At 39.9% G+C, this 26,150-nt stretch overlaps 2 protein-coding genes across 2 annotated transcripts in view; both read right to left on the bottom strand.

Annotated features, from left to right (window-relative positions):
• LOC146921244 (uncharacterized) overlaps positions 1 to 23,074 on the bottom strand; it is a 30,529-nt gene extending 7,455 nt beyond the window's left edge. Inside the window, exons 1-8 of the mRNA XM_085711271.1 lie at positions 19,567 to 23,074; positions 16,659 to 19,276; positions 15,817 to 16,256; positions 13,772 to 13,897; positions 9,416 to 9,508; positions 9,114 to 9,229; positions 8,440 to 8,861; positions 8,219 to 8,340 (exon numbers count right to left, since the gene is read on the bottom strand). Of these exons, the coding sequence (XP_085567397.1) occupies positions 8,219 to 8,340; positions 8,440 to 8,861; positions 9,114 to 9,229; positions 9,416 to 9,508; positions 13,772 to 13,897; positions 15,817 to 16,256; positions 16,659 to 19,276; positions 19,567 to 23,015 (7,386 nt within the window). The 5' untranslated portion in view covers positions 23,016 to 23,074. The remainder of the gene's footprint in view (positions 1 to 8,218; positions 8,341 to 8,439; positions 8,862 to 9,113; positions 9,230 to 9,415; positions 9,509 to 13,771; positions 13,898 to 15,816; positions 16,257 to 16,658; positions 19,277 to 19,566) is intronic.
• Positions 23,075 to 23,503: 429 nt separating this feature from the next.
• On the bottom strand, positions 23,504 to 24,916 carry LOC146921245 (uncharacterized). Its single transcript, XM_085711272.1, has one exon. It carries the CDS (start codon positions 24,914 to 24,916, stop codon positions 23,504 to 23,506), a length of 1,413 nt encoding a protein of 470 aa, XP_085567398.1.
• Positions 24,917 to 26,150: the final 1,234 nt, after the last annotated feature.

Below are 26,150 nucleotides of genomic sequence, written 5' to 3' on the forward strand. Positions count from 1 at the left end.
AATAACATATATATTTCTACACAAAATAACCCCACAACTTAATATTTATTTTATTTTCGAATCTTATTTTATTAAACAATAAAATAAGTCACAACGTCTCATAAATTTCTCTAAAATCATATAAATCACACTAATCATATAAATATATTCTAAAACTCATTAAAATAATTAAATAATCGAAACAGGCGTTACACACACAACTTTTCACCTTGCTACTCTCCGTCTCATGACTTCGTATCCACGACGTCTATCCCATAATCTGAAACCTCAAACTTCTGATTCAAGCCCATTCTTAACTCTTAACACATTAACTTCTAATGTTACCTTGAACCGAAATCGATTTCGTTAATGGTTGTCCATGCCTTTCCATTAAAACTTTAGGATGTAATGTGCATTCGATACTTGGTGTTTCAAGGAGTTTTTATTGTATAAAAATATCATGAAGACAACTCCCAAATATCTAATGCAGTCCCTAGAGACGAACTGACGGTTTTCAGGAAAATTGAAGTTTCGTCCCCAGGTTGGATATTAGCGAGTTTCTTCGATTCCATGTTTTAAGAGAAAAAACTAACTTTTACATAAAATTCTTATTTCACAAGTGACAATGCACATTATCTACCCCTAACATTATAAAAACTTTCCATAATATTTGTGTGACAAGCATTAATATCAATTAGCATAATTCCCGGCACAATCAGAAATTGTTGTCTTAATCGTAATAACACTTAACCTAAAACTTTAACTTCTTCCACTACGCATAGCTTATCTCGTAACTACGTCTCCTTGCGCAACCTTTCAGACATCAAAACCTTATCCACTCTGGGCATTCACATCTTGAACTTCATCCACATACTATTACCCCTGAAAGCTCACTGATTCCTTCAACATGTGTTGACTTCTCCTTATCTTGTAGCCTTGCAATTGCGTTCTAGGGTACAATCCCATTCCAACAACAACTCATACTGAATCTCCAGGTCAAACTTAGATACTTCCAAATCCTTCACTTTCGGTTACACGAAATATCATTAACAACTTACCCTACGTTGCCGGAACAATCCATTTTAACATTGCTTTATATTTTCAGAGGATTCAAACTTCGACTACATAGTTCACCTGCCACCTTTTGGCACAATTAGACTCGTACTATTCTTATTCTGAGTTTCTACTTTCTCAAATCATCTTCATCACATACTTCGTTCCTCCTGGTCCTATTCAGCTCTCAGGCATCCATTCTAATCGTTGAATGCTAAATTGAGTTGATCAGGCTCAACTAACAACAACAAATAGAACATTTACCCGGAACCCAATGGTCCCACTACCTTAGTTGTAACTTAATGACCCAAGGCACGATCTAAATCGACCTGCTCTGATACCAAATGTAACACCCATACTAGACGTATCTAGAAAGTCTAGCAAGTGCGTTAATTTAGTACTGGATACATTAGAAATTTACAACAATAATGCTTCGAATGAATACAATATACAACTAAATGTGTTCGTACATAAAAATACAACTCATCTTGTCCATAATATAATAGGTGCATCCTTGAACGTCCATCTCATCTTTCGCCGGTACGAACGAACACTTGTTGTATCATCCATTCGGCAACTAACTTGACGTCCAACCTGTTTATCTGAAACAAATAAGGATTGGGATGAGACATAATGTCTCAGTGAGTTCCCCTAAATCCTAGGCTATAGGTAACCTCGGGGGAAACCTACGTTCACCACGTGTCTACTTTACAACCTGACGGTTGATTATACGTGAGTGGGGACTTGCATGCTTAGACGGTTGTGCAGACTAGGACCGTCATAAAAACATCTTACTTGTTATAGGTTTACTATCATCTTATGTGTCATGGCGGTCGAGGGAACCTAAGACCACTATGCCAAGACACGGTAAACGCATCGAGGTCTACTTGTAACATGTTCACGACACAATCCTAAGCCGGACGATTAGGGAAACCTAAGAACGTCATCGACATCACATTCTTTACTAAACATAATCGTGGATGAGTTCATTCGTGATCATAATCATAGTCATATCGTACATATTCACATATAAGTTCATTATTCATTATGTTAGTGTTGAACAAACATCATTATCTTGATTCATTTTATGGAGAGTCCCGGGTGGAGTAACCCCGAGTACAATCCCATCATGACCGATGTACGTACATCAGACTCCCTCGGTGTCGTGCGGGTCCGTTACGGCTTGAACCGTTCCCCTTGAGTCGAGAACCTCTCGTATCCCCCTGACGTGGATAACAAGAGACACGAGCACCGCCATGCGGTTATAATCTTAGTCTTATCATCGTGAAAGATTAAACCTATTCATGTTTGCGTGTTACCTCGGAACCTTAATCGATCCGATTAGCGGTATACTCATACTTGATTATTCTTGTACATATTTAAACATAGTGGGGAAACTAACTAACCACTCTGCGGCTTATCATACTTACTATATCATACTAGGGATTCTCGCTAAACATGCTAGTTCTCGACAACTAGTCGAGGCTCTAGTTCATGCCCTTACTTGAAGTATAACTTGCTACCCGTTCGAAACCTGTTATATCTCTCGCATGCCATGCTTTACTATACAATCAAATACTTGCTTCAATAATCATGAAATCATTTTTAAACTCATGCCTTGGGTCTTGTTATAATGGGTTTATCTATGTAAAAGAATGCATGAACGAAAACCGAACCAAAAGACACCAAAAAGGGTGAGACGAGCAAACAAAGCACAGGCTCTGTTCACTCGCCTCGCGAGCGAGTCTACTTGTAACACCCCGTTCTCCCAACAACGTAATATTAATAAATAAAATCAGAGTAATCACACAACGGAGTGTCACACTGCTAATCAAAATTTCATAATAGAAAATTGTCTATTTATTTAAATACCAACATTTAAATTATCTTACAAACTGCAGCGGAATAATTCTTTAAAATATAAATTCAACCAAATTCAACATCAATAAAAATCTTGGCATAAAGGCCACAACATAATTCAGCTTTATTCTAATAGCAAGTCTTTTCCAAAATATGTGATACATAAGAGAAATGAGAAGACACTAGCGACGATCCCCATCCTAATATGTATCAGAGCCCTAGACACTTGAGCCAATCAACCTACAAGCCATCATTACCTGCACATTACCCACGGTCGAGGCAACATATACGCAGAAGGGGTGAGAAACTTATCCAATAATAATATATATAATTCATCAAATTAATGAAAACAAACAAGCATATCACAACAGACATCATTAATAATGTATATAAATAAACACATAAGCAACGACATAATTATTTTCAGCAACAAGGTACAGCAACAACTACAACAACAACAACGTTATCCACAACGACACCGACAACTCGACAATGCGACAACGACGACAACTCGACAATGCTACAACGACAACAAAAACTCGACAATGCTACGACAACAACAACTCGACAATGCTACGACAACAACAACTAATGCATCATGCAGGTGGTACCAATCTACGCGCGTTGAATGCTAAGCATTCCAGGGCATAAGCCCCCAACGATTTGGATGGTTAAAGCATCCCAGGGCATAAGCCCCCAACAGGTGAATGATAACATTCCAGGGCATAAGCCCCCAACAATTTGAATGATAAACATTCCAGGGCATAAGCCCCCAACAGAACATGAGTATGCATATGGACTCGACTTGTGTATATCAACATACAACTTCAACAACGACTACAACAACAACATATGTGCCTACAACAATTATGACACACTCCCCAACTTTGACATTAGACGTTACAACAACGTCAACAACGGAATCAACAACATAGTATATATTTATAAATCAATTACATTCATCTCAAAGTCTAAAACATCCCCCAAAAGCAATTAAGTTTTGATCAATTGAACATAAGTCAAATATCCATAAAACACCTCAACTAAATCCCTAACACTTAAGTTTATTGATTTGGGGTCTTACTATACATCTTAGGATCCCTTTAGAGGCATAGAAATAGGTCAAAAATAGTCTAAGTCAATACTTCATCGTGGCACGTTAAGGTACCATCGTGGCACGTTTGGACAGCCTAAAAATGGTTTCGTTCCTGGAAAAATCGTGGCACGTTGGGATGCCATCGTGGCACGTTCATAGTTCGACAGACAACATCAGATTTTCTACCTCTCACGTTTTCGTGCGTAAAACCTAAACCGTTAATCCGTTTTCGATGCCGTTTTCGCTTATGCGCTTCTGACACTAAGCTCTATCATATTCTACAGGAAAATTCAAGTTTAAACCACTCAAAAAAAATCGTTTTCCCAAACTCACATAATCACTTGTCTGTAGAACATTCAGACACCGACGTTTCAATCAAAATCCCAATTTTCAATCCCTGATTACCCAAAATACGTTTCAACAGTAGTTTTCAGGCTCAATTAGGCAATATAGCAATCAAATAACATAGAAACATGCATCAACAACACAATTCATCATATTAAGAAATTAACCTAAAACTTTCTAACCCTAATGCCCAAAACACCACAATCATCAAAAATCAAAATTATATACCATGATTATTGAAAGGAATCCCACCCTTACCTTAATTTAGGTGAATCAAAAGCTTACAGAATTGTTCCTCCTCTTCTCTTTGCCTCTTCTAGGTTTTCTCTTCTTCTCCCAAAACTTATGTTTTTCTCAATTGTACGTGAAATGTTTCTTTCTGACTTTCTTTCTATTCTATTTCCCAATAAACAAAACCTCTCCTTTATTTTTCTTAACTCCCTTAAACTCACATAATTACTAATTAACTCCCATTAACCAAAATATTAATATTTTACTCCTATTTTTATTTCTCCTAATGTTTCCACAAATAATAAAGCCATATTCATTTAAATAATATACAACTCCCTAAATCATATAATAAAATAGCATCACACCATATATCAAATAAAATCACCAAAAACACATATTTCACATAAAATCATCTATTTAACAAATAAAATCATATAAAAATACTCACACATCTACTAAAATATTAGAATAAAAATGGGGCGTTACAACTCTCCCCAACTTATAGAATTTCGTCCTCGAAATATTACCTCAAGCAAACAACTCAGGATATGACTCCTGCATCTTACTCTCTAACTCCCAAGTAAGACTTTCACCAGTTGCTCCTCCCCAAACAACCCTGACTAGAGGTATATCTTTGCCTCTCAACGTCTTCACCTTACGATCATCAATTCTCAAAGGTAAAGTTTCCACCGTAAAATTATCCCTAACTTACACATCATCTCTAGGAATAACATGTGAAGGATCCGCTACATATTTCCGAAGTTGCGACACATGAAACACATCATGCAAGTTCGAAAGATGTGGTGGCAAACCGACTCTATAAGCCACCGTGCCAATTCTCTCGGATATTTGATAAGGACCAATAAACTTCGGAGTCAACTTCTTGGACTTCAATGCACGACCCACACCGGTCATAGGAGTGACTCTCAAGAACACATGGTCACCCTCTTGAAATTCAAGGTCCTTCCTACGCTTGTCATGATAACTTTTTTGTCGACTCTGCGACGCTTTCATATGCTCTCTTATCATCTTGACCTTCTCCGTAGTCTGCTGAACTATTTCAGGTCCCAACACAATACTTTCACCCGACTCAAACCAACATAAAGGAGTTCTACACCTTCGACCATATAAAGCTTCGAAAGGTGCCATACCAATACTCGAATGGTAACTATTGTTGTACGTGAACTCTATCAATGGTAGGTGACTGTCCCAAGCTCCACCTTGCTCAAGTACACACACCCTCAACAAATCTTCTAATGATTGAATCGTCCTTTCCGACTGACCATCTGTTTGCGGATGATAAGCTGAACTCAACTTCAGCTGATAGCCCAAAGCTTCTTGCAAGCTCTTCCAATATCTCGAAGCGAACCTCGGATCTCTATCCGACACAATACTCGACAGGACACCATGTAACTTCACAATATTATGAATATAAATCTCCGCCAACTGAGCTACCTAATAAGTGATATTAATTGGAATAAAGTGTGCCGACTTCGTCAATCTATCGACAACAACCCAAATGGCATCATGCCCTCTTTGAGTGTTTGGTAAACTCATCACAAAGTCCATGGAGATGCTATCCCATTTCCATCCCGGCACATCTAAAGGCGTCAACAAACCAGCAGGCTTCTGATGTTCAACTTTCGATTTCTGACAAGTCAAACAAGCATATACAAATTATGCGACATCTCGCTTCAACCCAGACCACCAAAACAGTTTCTTCAAGTCGTGGTACATCTTTGTAGCTCCCGGATGGATACTCAAGTTGCTTCTGTGACTTTCTTCTAAAATCAACTTTTTCAATTCATTATTATCAGGAATACAAATCCTACCTCGGAATCTCAACACTCCTTGATCATCAACCTGAAAATCACCATCTGCATTCTGATTACTAGCACCCATCAAGTCTACAAATTTCACATCAACCTCCTGGGCTTCTTTGATACTCTTCAAGAAATCATTATTAATTTTCAACATACCCAACTGCACACTCTGAGGTGCCAATTCACAAACAAGACTTAAGTCTCTAAACTGTTCCAGCAATTCAAATTCTTTCACCATCATAGCCGACATGTGCAACGTTTTCCTACTCAAGGCATCTGCAACCACATTAGCTTTACCCGGATGGTAATTTAAGCCAAAATAATAATCTTTCAACAACTCTAGCCACCTTCTCTGCCTCATGTTCAACTCTTTTTGATCAAATAAATATTTCAAACTCTTATGATCACTAAACACTTCAAATCTGGAACCGTACAAATAATGCCTCCAAATTTTCAACACAAAAACCACAGCAGCCAACTCTAAATCATGTGTAGGATAATTCTTCTCATGCATTCTCAATTGTCTCGAAGCATAAGCTACTACCTTGCCATCTTGCATAAGCACACCACCTAAGCCCAACTTGGACGCATCACAATATACCACAAAAGGTTTATCCGGCTCTGGTAAAATTAAAATTGGAGCCGTTGTCAATCTTCGCTTCAACTCATTGAAATTATTCTCACACTGAGCATCCCACACAAAAGCTTTACCTTTACAGGTCAACTGAGTCAATGGAAGTGCCAACTTCGAAAATCCTTCGATAAATCTTCTGTAATAACCAGCCAAACCAAGAAAACTTCTAATCTCTGTAACTGACTTAGGAGTCTCCTATTGTGATACCGCTTCAACCTTCGACGGGTCAACTGCAATACCACTACCAGAAATAATATGGCCAAGGAAACTTACTTCACTTAACCAGAACTCGCACTTTGACAACTTTGCATACAACTTCTTTTCTTTCAGCACCTGCAACACAATCTTCAGATGTTCTGCATGCTCTTCTTCAGTCTTAGAATAAATCAAGATATCATCAATAAATACAACAACAAACTTATCCAGAAAAGCATGAAAAATTCTGTTCATATACTCCATGAACACACCTGGCGCATTAGTGACACCGAAGGGCATCACTTTATACTCATAATGGCCATACCGTGTCCTAAAGGCTGTCTTCTGCATATCTTCATCCTTCACCTTAATCTGATGGTAACCTGACCTCAAATCAATTTTACTAAACACGCGAGCACCCACTAATTGATCCATCAAGTCGTCAATTCTCGGAAGTGGATACCTGTTCTTTATCGTCACTTTATTAAGCTGACGGTAATCTATGCACAATCTCATGCTACCATCCTTCTTCTTCACCAACAATACCGGCGCTCCCCAAGGTGAGACACTCGGTCTTATAAACTTCTTATCAAGCAATTCTTCCAACTGCTTCTTCAATTCTGTCAACTCGGAGGCTGACATACGGTAAGGAGCCATCGACACAGGCTTCGTACCCGGTACAAGATCAATCGAAAATTCAACCTCCCTCTCTGGTGGCACATCTGGAATCTCATCAGGAAAAACTTCAGGAAATTCATTCACCACGGGCAATCTATCAATTATCGACTGACTCTCTACAGACAAATACGCCATCAAGGAAAACATTAAGTTTCCATCATGCTCTAACCGCTTCAGCTGCTTGGTAGATAAAAATTCTGCTCCACTCTCTTCTTCAGCAGAAGAAAAGTACACCGTCTTTCTAAAACAATTAATATGCACATGGTTGTATTCCAACCAGTTCATACCAAGGATCACATCCATACCCGTCAATGGCAAACATACAAGATCAACTTCAAAATCTCTACCATACATGGATATAGGGCAACTCTGACAAACAAACGATGTGGTTACTGAACCCTTAGCTGGAGTTTCAACAACCATTTCCACAGGCATACTTGACATAACTAAACCCAACTTATTTGCACAATCAACATCAATGAAACAATGTGTAGCACCAGTATCAATAATAGCAATTAAAGGAGTACCATTAAAGAAACAAGTACCTCTGATAAGTCGATCTTCATTAGCCGTTTGTGTACCGGCCAATGCAAACACCTTCCCACTAGTCTGAGTCTTCTTAGGCTTCTTGCACTGAGAACTAAGATGACCCTCTTCATCACAATTGAAGCAAACCATGTCACCACGCTTGCACTCAGCCATGATATGCCCTTTCTTACCACAACGATGACACTTCTTCTCATCCCGTTGAGTACATGCATTACTCTTGTGGCCTTTCTCACCACACTTGTAGCAAACTATCTCAGCTTGAACATCTCTTCCCTTGGGTCTCCTTTCCTCAGGCATCCTCTGTTTGCCCTTGTCAGCAGGGGCACTGTAAGGCTTCGGACGACTCTGATGTCCCTTACCTCTACGGTCACTCATCACCTTGTAGTGAGCTTTGGTATCATCTTCATAGATTCTGCATCTGCTCACCAAAGCAGAAAAGTCACGGATCTGTTGGTAACCAATGTCCCGCTTAATGTCAGCACGCAGACCATTCTCAAACTTTATGCACTTGGAAAACTCAGCATTATCTCCAGTATAGTGTGGATAGAACTGAGCCAGCTCCACAAACTTGGCTGCATACTCTGTCACCGACATGTTTCCTTGCTTCAGCTCAAGGAACTCAATCTCTTTTCTTCCGCGAACATCCTCAGGGAAATATCTGTTTAGGAACTCTCTCCTAAACACAGCCCAAGTCACAACTGCATCACCTTGCTCTAATTCAGGTAAGAGACTCACCCACCAATCATCAGCTTCCTCAGCTAGCATGTGCATACCAAAACGTACCTTCTGGTCATCAGTACATTGCATAACCCTGAAAACTCTTTCAACTTCTTTGAGCCATGTCTGTGCTCCATCAGGGCCGTACCTTCCTTTGAAAGTAGGAGGATGATTCCTCAGAAATGCCTCCAACATTCTTACGTCAGCATTAACACCAGCACCAACATTTTGTTGTTGTCCTATAGCTTGGGCTACAGCTTCCAACGCAGCAGCAACCGCAGCATCGTTTCTTCCAGCCATTCTATTTCTCTTGTAACAGATAATATTCGCAGCCTCCAGGTCTCTACTCTACATAACAACAAAAATCAGCACAACTAAGACAATATAAATTGTCAAACAACTCTACATGGCTCGACACGACTCTACTAATTGGCCGGACGGACCGACCTGCTCTGATACCAATTGTAACACCCCGTTCTCCCAACAACGTAATATTAATAAATAAAATCAGAGTAATCACAGAACGGAGTGTCACACTGCTAATCAAAATTTCATAATAGAAAATTGTCTATTTATTTAAATACCAACATTTAAATTATCTTACAAACTGCAGCGGAATAATTCTTTAAAATATAAATTCAACCAAATTCAACATCAATAAAAATCTTGGCACAAAGGCCACAACATAATTCAGCTTTATTCTAATAGCAAGTCTTTTCCAAAATATGTGATACATAAGAGAAATGAGAAGACACTCGCGACGATCCCCATCCTAATATGTATTAGAGCCCTAGACACTTGAGTCAATCAACCTACAAGCCATCATTACCTGCACATTACCCACGGTCGAGGCAACATATACGCAGAAGGGGTGAGAAACTTATCCAATAATAATATATATAATTCATCAAATTAATGAAAACAAACAAGCATATCACAACAGACATCATTAATAATGTATATAAATAAACACATAAGCAACGACATAATTATTTTCAGCAACAAGGTACAGCAACAACTACAACAACAACAACGTTATCCACAACGACACCGACAACTCGACAATGCGACAACGACGACAACTCGACAATGCTACAACGACAACAACAACTCGACAATGCTACGACAACAACAACTAATGCATCATGCAGGTGGTACCAATCTACGCGCGTTGAATGCTAAGCATTCCAGGGCATAAGCCCCCAACGATTTGGATGGTTAAAGCATCCCAGGGCATAAGCCCCCAACAGGTGAATGATAACATTCCAGGGCATAAGCCCCCAACAATTTGAATGATAAACATTCCAGGGTGTAGACCAAGATTTTCGGGTGTCAAGCCATTGATTGGACTTGAACCTTCAATCTACCGGACTTGCTCGGTTTTATTCTTGGGAAGGGAAAAAGAGATTGAAAAACCCTTTTTGGATCCGGGGGTTGGTTACGATTCGGGAAGGTGTTAGGCACCCGCGTCGTTCACGGTACTCCGTGAGAACCTCTTTCTAACTTTATTTTTATTCGAAAATTTGTTGTTTGAAGTGAAAGAATGGAGGGAGAAGAAGTTGGAGTTTTGGTTATTTTTATTTGATTGATTTGAAAGGAATAAAGCCTCTGCCTACGTACCCTTAAAAGGGATCAAAACCACCGTAGTTCACTCTTATAAAAAATATTTTTGTGGGTTAGGTTGATTTTAATTATTTTTGAAAAAATGGTTTTCAAGAAGGAGATTGAGGGGCCTCAAGGCACTAGAAATAAAAATAGAAGTGAGGTTGTTTCATTTTATTTAAGAAATTGAGTCTAAGTTTAATTAAAGTTCAATTAGGATTTTGATTAAGAAAATAAAGGGAAAATCACTTGGATTTGGATCCAAAGTTTATTATGAAAATAATTTGACTTTTGCTTATTTAATTTTTGGAATGAAAAAGGTTTTACTAAACTAACGGTAAATTGGCGTAACGATGCAAAAAGTAAAGCAAAGCATGGATAAAATGGTGTAGTGTCGGTGCTTGTGTCGGTGTGTGCGATTACTAAGCTATTACATACCATTCCTAAATGCAAAGCCCACAACAAATTACATCATTCCCCTAATTATACACACTAAAAAAATATGGGGCTTTGCAATAAGAAAAAAAAAAACATGAATAGGTACCAAAATTAAAGCAATCATGATATAATGAGATAAATGAGAAATTTAAAGCATCAAATACTAGAGTAGAATGCATGATGTTAAAAGTTTTAAAGCAATGCATGAAGTAAAGCAAAATTAACAAAAAAAATTATGGAGTAAAAAAAACATTTAAAATGCATGAAATAACAATTACATCCTTAGATAAATTGAAGCAAATGCATGATGTAGAAAAAGATTAGAACACTAATTAGAACATTATGAGATCATAGCTAAAGATTAATATGTTAAACTAAAATGTTAAGAAAAAAAACGACAATGAAAATAATGAAGAAAAAATGATGCGCATAGGATTTTTCTTTAAGAAAACAGGGAGTGTCATGGTGAAAACAGTGGTGTTAGTTAGCAAAATAGTAGTGATTTAGAAAAGAAACCATGAGAATAGAGATGGGCCAGTGTGAAAACGTGTTGGGCCTGGATCGAATCAATTTGGAACATCTGATTCTGATCTGAGGAATCTGAGAGATGAGGGCATACGGCAGAGGGGTGGGTAGGCAAGCACCGGATTATTGAGGTATAAATACCCCAAAATCGACCCAGCAAGCCACAACCCAACTTCCTCTTCTCTATACTCCCTCTCTCACTTGTTCTCATTTCTCTCTATTTTCTGAAAAAAAACAGTATGAACAGAGATGAATCTTCATCTCTTCCGGCGAGCATTGCCGCTCCGGTACGGTGGTCTGCCGACCCCACAGGGCGGCGCCGCCGTACCGGACCACAACCATCCCCGTTTTTTGAAAACAACCACAATTTTTGACATCCTTTTTCACATAGAGTTTGAATCCGGCATCGTTTTTTCCAAAATCGAAGTAAAAATCCATAGATCTACGTTTTAAAAAAAATCGGATTCAAACCTATGTAGATTTTTTTTTGCATTTTTGAACATACACTTACATATGCATAGCTTTCTATCTATGAGATGAGTACAAAAAGAAAAGAGTGAGACGAAGTTGGTTACCTTTCGAGATCGGAGAAAAAATAAAAGTAGATAACCGACGGGAAAACTTCAAGCTCTTCCCCTCTTTGCTTGATTCTATCACTGGTCCGATTTGAGATGTTGTTATAAGATCCGAATCGCAGTTGTTGCAGTACAGATTCAAAGGAAACCGAAAACAAGTTTTGTGATGAACTTGTTAATGCATGATTCAAGGTTTGGTGATATATTGATGCAGATTCTAGCTCGAAAATAATTGTGTTGTGTTGGTAAGCTTGAAATCGAAGCTGGAATGAATTTAGGTGTTGTTTGAATTTGTTGATTTCGGTTTTGTTATGTTTCTGGAAAATTGTTCATAGTCTGTTCATATGATATTCATATTTTCTTCATGAATTTCTTGGTGTTTGATCTAAAAGAAAAGAGAGAGAAAATTGGGAATTGTTTATTGGTTTAAAAGCAGCTGCCAATCTCTGACTTCGTCTACAGTGAAGCAATAATGACAGTCTATTTATAGACTGTCATTTTCTAGGGTTAGCTGACAGATACAAAGGACGCAAATGCCCTCAACTGGGCCTGATGCCAGCATTTCATCTGATAATTGGGGACCAAGTCATTGAATGACCAATGACAGACTGACACTTGGACAAGACTAAAGGACTCAAGGACTAAAATGAAATGAGAATAATAATAAAAAGGCAAAAAGAAAATAAAAAGGATGGTGAGTTTTTAACTCACGTGACTAAAACAAAATATTAATAAAAATTGTAATAAAAATAATAATAATAATAATAATAATAATAATAATAATAATAATAATAATAATAATAATAAAAAATAAAGACTTTATCTTAAATGAGGTATTTTAAAATACCTCTCTGCCGAAGTTTTGACTGAAACGTCTAAAATAACGCGGCGTTTTAAAGCGCGAACAAAATTCTTTTGAAGCAATCTAAAGACGGACAAAGAGGAAAATTTGAATTAAAAGCTTCTTACAGGAAATTAAAATAGAAATAGGACACTAAACACTTAAAAAGAGCGCGTAAAATATTTTTTTAAAAAAAGCTGACGCGCAAAAGAAATAATTACTCGAAAGTTGGACAAAAAGAAATTCGCTTTGAACTGTAAAATAAAGCCTTAAAAAATTTTAAAAGACGACTAAAAGACTTTAAATAAATAAAGCGAAAAGAGTTTGACGTTTTTAAAAAATACGACTAAAAAGAAATGACTGGTCCAAAATTGGGGTATGACAGATGCCCCTATTTAAGTTTCTTCGTCACGAAGATTTGAAAGAAGACTTTTAAATCGATGGGTCGAAGAGACTTAAATACTTAAGTACACCACTTTTGGACCAGTTGAGATGCTGAGAATACAATGCTCATGAGTATTATGGTATGCATGCGTGCAATGTGATTATGAATGCAATGACGACAAATATATATCGACTGGGGGACAAAAGCTGACAAGTAACACTGGGGAGATAAAGCCTGTCTAATACCGACTGCCATGGTAAAGGCGAAAATACGGACGATAAAGCTTGTCTTTTATCAACTGCCGTGATAAAGACGAAAGTACCGAAGATAAAGCTTGAAACGGGAAGTAAAGCTTGTCTATTACCAACAGCCTGTGATAAAGACGGAGATACAGAAGGTAAAGCTTGTCTATTACCAACTGACGCGGTAAAGACAAAAATACAGATGATAAAGCTTGTCGGAATATAAAGCTTGAACAGACGGTAAAGCTTGGAAGATAAAGCTCAGACAGCAAATAAAGCTTAAGACAGGATGTAAAGCTTGCGACGGAAAATAAAGCTTAAGACGGAAAATAAAGCTTATGACGGAAAGTAAAGCTTGAGATGGAAAGTAAAGCTTATCAATTACCAACAGCCCGTGGTAAACGATGCCAATGCGGAAGATAAAGCTTGGACTGAAAAAATAAAGCTCAGACGGGAGATAAAGCTTGAGACTGAACATAAAGCTTGAGACAAAAGTAAAGCTTGAGGTGGAAAGTAAAGCTTATCAATTACCAACAGCCCGTGGTAAATGATGAAAATGCGGAAGATAAAGCTTGTCTACTACCAACTGCCGTGGTAAAGACGAAAATATTGATTAAAGCTTGTCTATTACCAACTGCCCGTGGTAAAGACGAAAGAATGGAAGATAAAGCTTGTCTATCAATAATACTGGAGTACTTTAAGCAGGGTACTGGGAAACTGATTAACATTGGTAAAATGGTCATTTGATGTGACCTGCCACTTGAGCATGAATTGATTGGTTAACACCTTGGGATTGACATTTTTAAGTATTGGAGTAAAACATGGGAAAATAATGCAGTTATGCATGAATGATATTTGTATGCATGCTATCTATGCATGGATGAATGAATGCATATGAGACTCATATGACGATTTAACAGAAAGATTATAGAGACGAGCATGGGCAGGTCCAAAAAAGTGGCCCGACATCACATAGCCAACACTTAGTAATCTTCATTGGGGATAACATTGCTGGGGATGAACCAAATCGAAAGCCGGGGTACCACCCTTCAAACAAATCAATGGCAGAAGTCGACATTTCTCAACCGCGGCACCTTCTCAAATTCATGCTCTACATAGTCATTGCTTTCTTTTGAATATTTTTCTTTCAAATCTTTCGGAATCCCTAACTTTTGCCTGGATTGCCCTTTCGGGTTTTCAATCCATCGGGAATATATTCTCTTTTTTTTGCATTTTCTATGTCCTTAATTTTTGCCTGGACCGCCCTTTCGGGTTTTCGATCCACCAGGACACTCATTCTTGCCTAAGTCACCCTTTCAGGCTTTCAACTTAGCGAGCTTTTTCTTTTTCTCTTTTTTTTTTTTTTTTTTTTTAGCAATGACTATGTCCAATTGTTGTATCCACCTGCTTTTAGACCGAATGTTGACACATGCTTCTATGATACATAATTGTAAAGATAATATGTTTGTCATTTTTGTTTTGTTTTTTCCAAAGAAAACATGAAAATTTTAAAAGATTTTTCAAAGTTTTTGTTTCAAGTACTAATAATATTAAAAATGGAAGAAATTTTGCACATAGAATAAATAAGAATTCCAAGCAAAAGCAGAGGCTCGAATTAATGTATTAGAAATGGTAACCGGCCAAAGGCATGGCACCACGGATTACAAAATTTGAAAAATGGTAATTAAAATATGGAAGGTACATTGAACACAATAACCACTATATTCCCTAACAACTTTGAAATCCACTGCTATGATGCTCTGATATAGGAGAACTTCTGACAACTAAGGTGCCCCAAGTGAGTGATGCTTAGTCTGATGCAGTTACTTGTCATAAACCCCTAACTTTTGCATAGATCGCCCTTTCGGGTTTTCAATCTATCAGGGTAAACATTTTTTTTCTTTTTTCTTCTTTTTTTTTTTTGTGTCTCTAATTTTTGCATGGACCGCCCTTTCGGGTTTTCAATCCATCGAGACGCTCATTTTTGGTTTAGGCCGCCCTTTCGGGTTTTCAACCTACCGAGCTGTTCTTTTATATATTTTCTAGACATAGTATTTCTTGACTGCATCAGAATTCACAGGACGGGGTAACTCTTCTCCATCCATATTTGTAAGTATTAAAGCACCACCGGAGAAAGCTCTCTTGACAACATAGGGACCTTCATAGTTAGGTGTCCATTTGCCCCTTGGGTCTGGTTGAAAGGACTTGATACTCTTGACCACAAGGTCTCCTTCTTTAAATTTGCGGGGATGCACCCTCTTGTCAAATGCCTGTTTCATTCTTGACTGATATAGCTGTCCACGACACAAAGCTGTCATACGCTTTTCTTCAATCAAATTCAACTGATCATACCTATCCTGACACCATTCAGCTTCAGACAATTCAGCTTCCTTCAAAACTCTTAAAGATGGGATTTCAACCTCCACCGGGAGTACAGCCTCCATACCATATACCAGGGAGAAAGGGGTTGCCCCTGTCGAAGTACGCACTGAGGTACGATAACCATACAAAGCATAAGGTAACATTTCATGCCAGTCCTTGTAAGTGACCACCATCTTTTGCACAATCTTCTTGATGTTCTTATTTGCAGCTTCAACTGCACCATTCATCTGTGGTCTATAAGGAGAGGAGTTATGATGTTCAATCTTGAAATCCTCGCACAATTCCTTCATCATCTTGTTATTCAGATTGGTACCATTATCTGTGATAATCTTGTTAGGGACACCATATCTGCAGATGATATTGTTCTTGATGAATCGGACCACCACTTGCTTGGTCACATTAGCATAAGATGCCGCTTCAACCCACTTGGTGAAGTAATCAATAGCCACTAGTATGAAACGATGTCCATTGGAAGCTTTTGGTTCAATCCGACCAATCATATCAATGCCCCACATAGAGAAAGGCCACGGGGAGGAGATAACATTGAGCAAAGTTGGCGGGACATGGATCTTATCCGCATAAATCTGACACTTGTGACACTTCTTGGCATGGTGATAACAGTCAGCATGCATCGTTATCCAGTAATAGCCTGCCCTCAACGCCTTCTTAGCCATTGCATAGCCATTAGCGTGAGTCCCGAACGTGCCTTCATGTATCTCATGCATCAACAAATCTGCCTCACGCCGATCTATACATCGGAGCAAAACCTCATCGAAGTTCCTTTTGTACAACACATCTCCATTCAAGAAAAAGTTACCAGACAATCTTCTTAGAGTCCTCTTATCTTTGCGAGATGCCCCAGGCGGATACTCTTGAGTTTGAAGGAAAACCTTGATATCGTGAAACCATGGTTTGTCATCAAAGACTGCTTCAGCAGCAAATACATAAGCTGGCCTGTCAAGGAACTTGACACTAATCAAAGGTACCATTTTGGGGCAATTTACCTTGATCATGGAGGATAAGGTAGCTAAAGCATCTGCCATTTGATTCTCCTCCCTAGGAATGTGGTTCAATTCTACTTTGTTGAAGAAAGTTAACAGACGTCTGGCGTAATCTCTGTAAGGTATCAAACCGTCATGATGAGTTTCCCACTTTCCCTTAATCTGGTTAATCACCAGAGCTGAATCACCAAATATCTTAATCTTCTTAATTCTCAAATCGATAGCTTCCTCAATACCCATAATACAAGCCTCATACTCTGCAATGTTATTTGTACAATCAAAACGTAACCTTGCAGTAAAAGGGATGTGCTCGCCATTGGGTTTGATGAGAATCGCCCCAATTCCTTTACCATAGACATTCACAGCTCCATCAAATATCAAACCCCATTCAGATTCAGGATCAGGACCTTCACCAAACAACGGTTCATCACAATCTTTCATCTTCAAATACATGATCTCTTCATCCGGGAAGTCAAACTTGATAGGCTGGTAATCTTCAATTGGTTGATGAGCTAAATGATCAGCGAGGATACTACCTTTGATAGCTTTCTGAGTGTGGTATACGATGTCATACTCGGACAATAACATCTGCCAACGAGAAATTCTTCCATTCAAGACAGGCTTCTCAAAGAGGTATTTGATTGGATCCATTCTAGATATCAACCAAGTAGTGTGATTAATCATGTAGTGGCGGAGACGCCTGGCAGCCCAGACTAGAGCACAACAAGTTTTCTCCAGTGCGGAATATCGAGTCTCACAATCAGTGAACTTCTTGCTCAAGTAGTAAATTGCATGTTCCTTCTTACCAGTCTCGTCTTGCTGACCAAGTACACAGCCCATAGAGTCTTCCAACACAGTCAAATACATAATCAAAGGTCTTCCATCCACTGGAGGTACAAGAATTGGAGGTTCTAACAAATACTCCTTGATACTATCAAAGGCTTTTTGGCATTCATCGGTCCACACAATCCCTTGATCTTTGCGAAGCAACTTGAATATCGGCCCACATGTAGCAGTCATATGAGAGATGAACCGGGATATGTAGTTCAGCCTACCAAGGAATCCTCTGACTTGTTTCTCTGTTTTTGGAGCAGGCATTTCTCTGATAGCTTTGACTTTGTCGGGATCTACTTCAATACCCTTCTGACTAACGATAAAACCAAGAAGTTTCCCAGATCTGACACCAAAGGTACACTTATTAGGATTCAAACGGAGCTTGTACTTCCTTAACCGCTGGAACATCTTCAACAAATATTCCACATGCTCTTCTTCAGTACCTGATTTAACAATCATATCATCCACATAGACCTCGACCTCTTTGTGCATCATATCATGGAAAATCTTAGTCATGCCCCTTTGGTAAGTAGCACCAGCATTTATCAATCCGAACGGCATCACCTTATAGCAAAAAGCGCCCCATGGCGTGATGAAAGATGTCTTCTCTCTATCTTCAGGAGCCATCTTGATCTGATTATACCCGGAGAAACCATCCATGAAGGAGAACACTTTGCATTTAGCAGTATTATCAACCAATACATCGATGTGAGGTAAAGGGAAATCATCTTTTGGGCTAGCTTTGTTCAAATCTCGGTAGTCCACACACATTCTGACTTTACCATCTTTCTTTGGAACAGGTACTATATTGGCTAACCATTGAGGGTATTCAGATGTGATTAGGAAACCGGCGTCAATCTGCTTTCGCACTTCTTCCTTGATCTTGAGGGCCATCTCGGGATGAGATCTTCTCAACTTCTGCTTAACAGGAGGGCACTCGGGTTTCAAAGGCAGACGATGTTCCACAACTTCGGCATCTATCCCTGGCATATCCTTGTATGACCATGCGAAAATGTCAGCATACTCTCTGAGAAGCTCAATAACTCTTTCCTTAACCGTGGCATCCAACAATGCCCCTATCTTGATTTCTTTCTTGTCTTCCTCTGTACCCAGATTGACAATTTCTATCTCTTCCTGATGAGGTTGAATAGCTTTTCCTTCTCGCTCCAACATCCATCTAATCTCATCAGGAATCTCTTCATCACCTTCTACCATAGCCTCATATACGGGAACCTCAAAGTTGGGAGGAAGCATAGGATTACTGTGTTCAACGGGCTCATTTATGTTCAGCCTGCATATGATTTATGATTGATTTTAAATGAGTAAATGCAGGACCTTTGAGTTTGATTTTTTAAAAGAAAAAGAGAACAATTTTGGTTTTATGTATTACCATTTTTCCAGAAAAAGCACTAAAATAAAATAAAGTAAAGTAAAATAAAGGCCGTGATAGAAACGACGATTTCATTAATAACCAAAAGTACTTGAAACAAAACATAAGGCCCTACAAAGTTTCACTTTCGTCTGGGGCAGGACGAAAGGAGTTTTCTTAAAGAAAAAACAAAACAAAGACAAACATATTACTTAAAGCGAGGTATCACAGAAGGAACATCCACAGCGGTCCAGTTGCAGCAGACTCCCCCAGGTGTTACGAAGATAGGTGCCACCTCTTCAGATTGATCTTCAATGATCGCATTAGTCTCCGGTGGATCATTGATAAAACCAGCACTGTAAAAAGTACAACCAGCAGGGTTGAATGCCCCAGGCTTGCTATTCGGGAAACCAATTCCCTCCTTGCGTTTGTTCTCGTGCAGCTCCACCAACTGACCCCACGCTTCAGTCTTGCCTTCTTGAATAACCCTCTGAGCGTCCTTCAAAGAAGCCATACTAGTCTCAGCTTTCTTTGCACTCCCTTCAACGGAGAGACCCTGGAATGATGACCCCTCTGAGCTACTACCCCCAATGTAAGAGAAAGCCGACAGATTACTGACCAACAAGGCTGTCTCACCACTTACGGTTATTAACTTTCCATGACTTATAAACTTCAGCTTCTGGTGGAGAGTGGATGTCACTGCCCCAGCATCATGGATCCAAGGCCGGCCAAGGAGGCAACTGAAAGAGGCCTGAATCTCCATAACTTGGAATTTAACTTCAAATTCATGCGGGCCCACTGAGATAGGCAACTTTATTTCCCCAAATACTGACCTTCTAGTTCCGTCAAATGCTCTCACCGTCACCGTGCTGGGCTGCAAGAGAGCTTTTGGATATGAAAGCTGGTCCAAAGTGGACTTAGGCATCACATTTAAAGCGGACCCAGTATCTATCAAGACGTTAGAGAGAGAATCTGATTTGCAGAGGACGGAGATAAGCAATGCCAGATTGTGATTCTTTCCTTCCGCTGGGAGGTCTTCGTCACTGAAGCTCAAATTGTTGCAGGCAGTCACATTCCCCACAATACTTTCAAATTGTCCCAGAGTCACATCATATTCCACATAGGCTTGATCTAGCACCTTCATCAAGGCATCTCTGTGGGCATCAGAGCTGGATAGGAGAGACATTATAGAGATTTTGGCAGGAGTTTGTAGCAACTGATCCACTACCTTATACTCGCTCCTCTTGATTAGTTTCAAGATCTCATCACTATCTTCATAGACAATCTCATTGGGCTGTCTGATAGCTTTACCCTTATCAAGATTTCGCCCTTTCACTGGTTCTTCGGCTGGAGCACTGACTTCCTTCTGATTAACAACCGGGAACACCCGTCCACTTCTCAAGATCTTGCTATTTTCCGCAATGTTGTCTACATGGACTGACGAATCAAGGGGTACCTTTTTTCCATCTTCCAGAATGGAGTATTCGTAATTATACGGCACAGCTTTTTGAGATGAATAAGGCAACTGTTCTGGCGGGCAGATCACCAGGGGAGTACTGGCTGGTTTGGCACGATTGACCATTATCACAAGTGGCTCCCGAGTCTTGAAAACTGGAGTAACAACACAAACATTCTTATCTTTCTCCTTTCTAGTGACAACAAGTTCTTTCCTGTCCAGTAACCCCTGCACATCGTCCTGGACTTGCTTACACCCGCGAGAATCCACTGAACATACAACACAAGCCTCATGATTATGACTGAAAAGGGTGGCCTCACACATTTTTACATGGATCGGGACCAGAGGAGTCTTGATATCACTGGCATAGAGAACATAGTTGTCTCCTTGAATCATATTGACAGCAGGCCCATGTGGCGGCAGAGGGTTGTTTGGAACAACAGGGTCAGGGTTCGCGAAGGTTAGCTCTTTGTCATTGATTAACTTCTGGACCTCTTCTTTAAGGGCGCGACAATGTTCAATATCATGCCCCGGTGCCCCTTGATGGAATTCACAGGTGCGATCGGCACGGTACCAGGCTGGTAAAGGGTTTTGCATGCGAGGCTGAGGCCTAGTTTGCACCAAATTTCTGGCAAGGAGAGAAGGCAACAAATCCTTGTATGGCATAGGTATGGGAGGGAATTGATTTCTAGGAGGGCGAGGCTGCTGTTGAGCTTGAGGACGTTGTTGTTGTTGAGGTGGTGAGGGTGGTGGAGGATAATATGGGTATGGGTAGAATGGTTGAGGATTGTATGGTTGGTAAGGTTGTTGGTATAATGGTGGATAGTATTGTGGAGGAGCTTGAGGACGTTGTTGTTGTTGAGGTGGGTTTTGTGGGGCTGGCGTTTGTGGTGCGATATTGGCGACATATGGGTAGTTTGGGTATACAGGCTGAGATCCGCCATGGGCCACCATGCCGACCTCTTGAGTGTTCTTCTTTGGATACCCATTTCCAAACTTTTTACCATTAGACGATCCACTTGATGAGCCACCCGAAGAACCATTCGATGAACCATTATCTTTAGCCACGTGTCCTTTCCGGGCCCACTCTTCGATACGCACCCCTGTATCCACCATGTCAGTGAACTTTTGCGAAGCACATGCCACCATCTTCTCTGAGTAAAAAGGGCTCAAAGTTTCATAGAATAAATCAGATAACTCTCTTTCATTCAGCGCTGGGCGGATCTGAGCAGACTTCTGGATGAAACGCTGAGCATATTCCTTGAATGACTCCTTTTCCCCTTGTGTCATAGATTGCAGCTCTTTCCGATTAGGTGCCAGATAGGAGTTGTACTTATATTGCTGAAGGAAAGCGTCGGCCAGTTCCCCAAAAGTGGTAATACTCTTCAAATTCATATACCATGTATGCGCGGGGCCAGCCAAACTGTCCTCGAAACAATAAATAAGCAAAGGTTCATTATCTCTATGAGCTGTCATTTTTCTCACATACGTGGTTAAATGCATTTGCGGGCAAGTTTCTCCTGTATACTTCTCAAACACCGGCGTCTTAAACTTAGGCGGTATTACCACATTTGGAACCAAGCAGAGATCATGCACACTTTGACCGAATACCTCTTTACCCTTGATACTCCTCAACTCTTTTTGTACTGCATCAAACTTCTCTTCCAAGTTACCCACTCGATCATCCCCCATTACGCTACCAGAGTGATAAACCTGTTCTTCCTCTTGCTGGGTCGCATGGACAATAGGCCCTGCCTGAGTCATAGTAGCCTGAGGAATTGGCTGGCCAGGCTGAACAAATGGTGGTGATTGTTGACCATAAGGAAACGGCATTTCTGTAGCACCAGGACGAACACCGTCATTGATCATTTGTGGCATGCCCCATGGATAACCGGGCGGCATGTAGTATTGGGAAGCAACACCATGAGGACCAGGAGGACGGAAATTCTGGTTGTTCATATCATCAGATGAGAAACCCACCATGAGAGGCTGTGTAGGCCCAGCAGATGTAACAACAGCAGGTATCGGCTGTGAAGTACCATTAAGTGCAGCAGAAGCGACCACAGTAGGAGCTGGCTCGGAAACCGCTGCATGTTCTCTCTCAGTCATCAGGACTTCCATCATAAGTGCCATCTTCTCTAATTCTGCCTTGAGATTACTAACATCTGCTCTGAGCTGAACGTTTTCCTGTTCCGCATTTGCCATCTTCTTCTTAATGTAAGCCCTTGTGTGATGAATGCGAGTAGGCTTGTATTGAATTCGTCGGGCCACTTTCAATTACTGCGGCAGAAAAGGAGTGAAGTGTGAGACTTGATTTTGACACTTGATGAATGCAAATGATGCATGATATGCAAGATGCGCAAGTATGCATTTTTCATTTTTATCGAAGGACTTATAGAAGTAATTTTGTAAACATAACAACTTAAACATTACATTAATGATAAAAGTACTACAAGATAATTCCCTTTCTAACAACCAAGCCAAGGGATAAACTTACAAATATAAAATACTACAAGATAAATCCCTTTCTAACAGACTGAGCCAAGGGGTGGACTCCAAAATAGAAAATACTACAAGGTAGTTCCCTTTCTAACAGACTGAGCCAAGGGATAGACTCCAAAGTTCATAAACAAAAGCTACAATTATAACATAAATAAAAATAAAATAAAAAAGCCTGGGAAATTCTCACGCTCCTACTCCTCGCCATCTGGGTGTGTTCCTGCAAAGAAATCCATACGCTCCTTTGTGCTAATGAACGGTGCAAGCCTCTTGCTTAGAGCTTGAATTTGGATATTTTTCTCAATCAGCTGCTCCCCTTGCTTGAGGATGGTACTTTGTTGCAGTTCTATCTCGAGGTCCTTATCTGCTACTTGAGCCATAGCTTTTTCATACTTCCTTTTCCACGTATCACACACTCGGCTTAGGTCAGCCATTTTCTCCTGATATTTCTCTTGAGTGGCAGGAAGTAAAGGGAAAGGTTGCTCTGGAGTGGTTGATGATAAGTATCTCGGTATAGGGTAAGGCATCCTGTACTTAGCAGCTTCATCTATGATCCATTGGTTATAGGTTGCATAAGTGAGGTCTGACTTCTCTCCCAACTGATTGCTATCCTTCTTATGAATGGTATGCCAAGCCTTCACGAATTGCTCCCTCAAACCCTTGCTGTCGGTATGATAGTGATAGAATATGCTGTCTAGTGCAATGTTGAGGGGCTTTTGCTTCATAGGGTACCCGAACTGGCGTCTTGCAAGGATAGGGTTGTAGGTGATCCCCCCATGAATGCCGAGAAGAGGCACGTTACCATACTCTCCACAACGATCAATGATCACTCCAGTATCATAAGCCGGGTTATACCAAACTACATTGTCAGGGGTAAGGGCCATGATTTTTTCAGAGTATTGGGCTTTTTCTTTGGTGAGGTAGGATCGGGGTAGATGTAAGGTATACCACTGATATAACAACGGTGCACAACCAAGGATAGTTCCATCTTGCTTCTCGGTCCTATAGTGAAGGGAATGGTAGATGTCACCAAGAAGGGTAGGGACCGGATTTTTTGCGAGGAAAATGTGGATAGCATTGGCATCAACAAAGCCTTCAACATTGGGAAAGAGCACAAGACCATAGATGAGTAGGGCGAGTATAGACTCAAAAGCGTGGATGTTACCAGCATTAGCACAAGTGTAAGCTTTACCGATCAAGAACCCAGAAGTGAGACCTAAGATCTTCTCTTTTCCTTTAGCAGTGAGGTTAGATGTTACGTCGGTCAATTTGAGGTGAAGAGAGTTTGCAATAGCTTTTGCTTTGGGGGGTTCCTCAAGACCACTGAAAGGTACTTCATTAAGCACGGGTAAACCAACCAGGTAAGCATATTCTTCGAGGGTAGGAATGAGCTGATAATCAGGGAAAGTAAAACTGTGGTAACGGTTATCATAGAATTGAACCAAGGTCTTGAGAACTCCTTCGTCAAACTTCTGATTGAGAATGTTGAGCAATTTTCCATGACGGCCTCGAAAGCCCACCGGGTCAGAGACGATGACTGCTAACTTCCTCAAGTCTTCCAAATTTTGTTTCTTGAAGCCATACCTCTTAATACTCCTAGTAGCCATATCTACAATGTTTACAAAAACTTGTCTAAGTCCTTCGATTTTTTTTTTTTGATGAGCAAAAGGTTTATGGATGTATGCATGTATGCATGATTATGCAATGAAAACATAATGAGGTTTAGGGTAAACAATGCTGGAGTCAAGGGATAATAACGCCATTAGGTAAGGACTATGGTTTTCATTTGCACATGTGACAAGGGTTCTACCAAGTTCCCAAATTACAACTACCCTTATGAATTTATCGGTGCGTAGGAATGCTCCTAGTCCAATATCATCCATAAGGAAGTCTAGTTTGAGTGTAGTATCGCGTGACAACTAAAGTCAAGAATGCTCTTGGTTCAGTTTCCGCACTACGTCCTAAAAAGGCCAAGTGGGGTTAAGGGTTACTAAGGTCCACGGCTTCACCGGACACTCACATTGAAAGTAATAACGTCAACACGAATGCTCATGTTAACAAGACTACTACCTTCCGTGAGGCCTCCGCCGAGTAGGGTTATCACTTGTAAACATGGTCCAAGAATGCTCTTGGTATGTCACTATGATTTTACCCCGTCCTATATCCTATGTTTCACTCAAGTCCGGGTATAGGACTTTGTCTCACCACTCACGTAAAAATATTTACAAAGTATATACAAATGATAAAGCAAAAGCAATAAAGAAAGAAAGGTGGGCTAAACCCGCGTAGGATCCCCAGTGAAGTCGCCATTTTTGTAGACCAAGATTTTCGGGTGTCAAGCCATTGATTGGACTTGAACCTTCAATCTACCGGACTTGCTCGGTTTTATTCTTGGGAAGGGAAAAAGAGATTGAAAAACCCTTTTTGGATCCGGGGGTTGGTTACGATTCGGGAAGGTGTTAGGCACCCGCGTCGTTCACGGTACTCCGTGAGAACCTCTTTCTAACTTTATTTTTATTCGAAAATTTGTTGTTTGAAGTGAAAGAATGGAGGGAGAAGAAGTTGGAGTTTTGGTTATTTTTATTTGATTGATTTGAAAGGAATAAAGCCTCTGCCTACGTACCCTTAAAAGGGATCAAAACCACCGTAGTTCACTCTTATAAAAAATATTTTTGTGGGTTAGGTTGATTTTAATTATTTTTGAAAAAATGGTTTTCAAGAAGGAGATTGAGGGGCCTCAAGGCACTAGAAATAAAAATAGAAGTGAGGTTGTTTCATTTTATTTAAGAAATTGAGTCTAAGTTTAATTAAAGTTCAATTAGGATTTTGATTAAGAAAATA

The sequence above is a fragment of the Medicago sativa genome, chromosome 5 (assembly GCF_051527215.1).
Source record: "Medicago sativa cultivar Bolivia chromosome 5, Bolivia_mono, whole genome shotgun sequence".
NCBI lineage: Eukaryota > Viridiplantae > Streptophyta > Magnoliopsida > Fabales > Fabaceae > Medicago > Medicago sativa.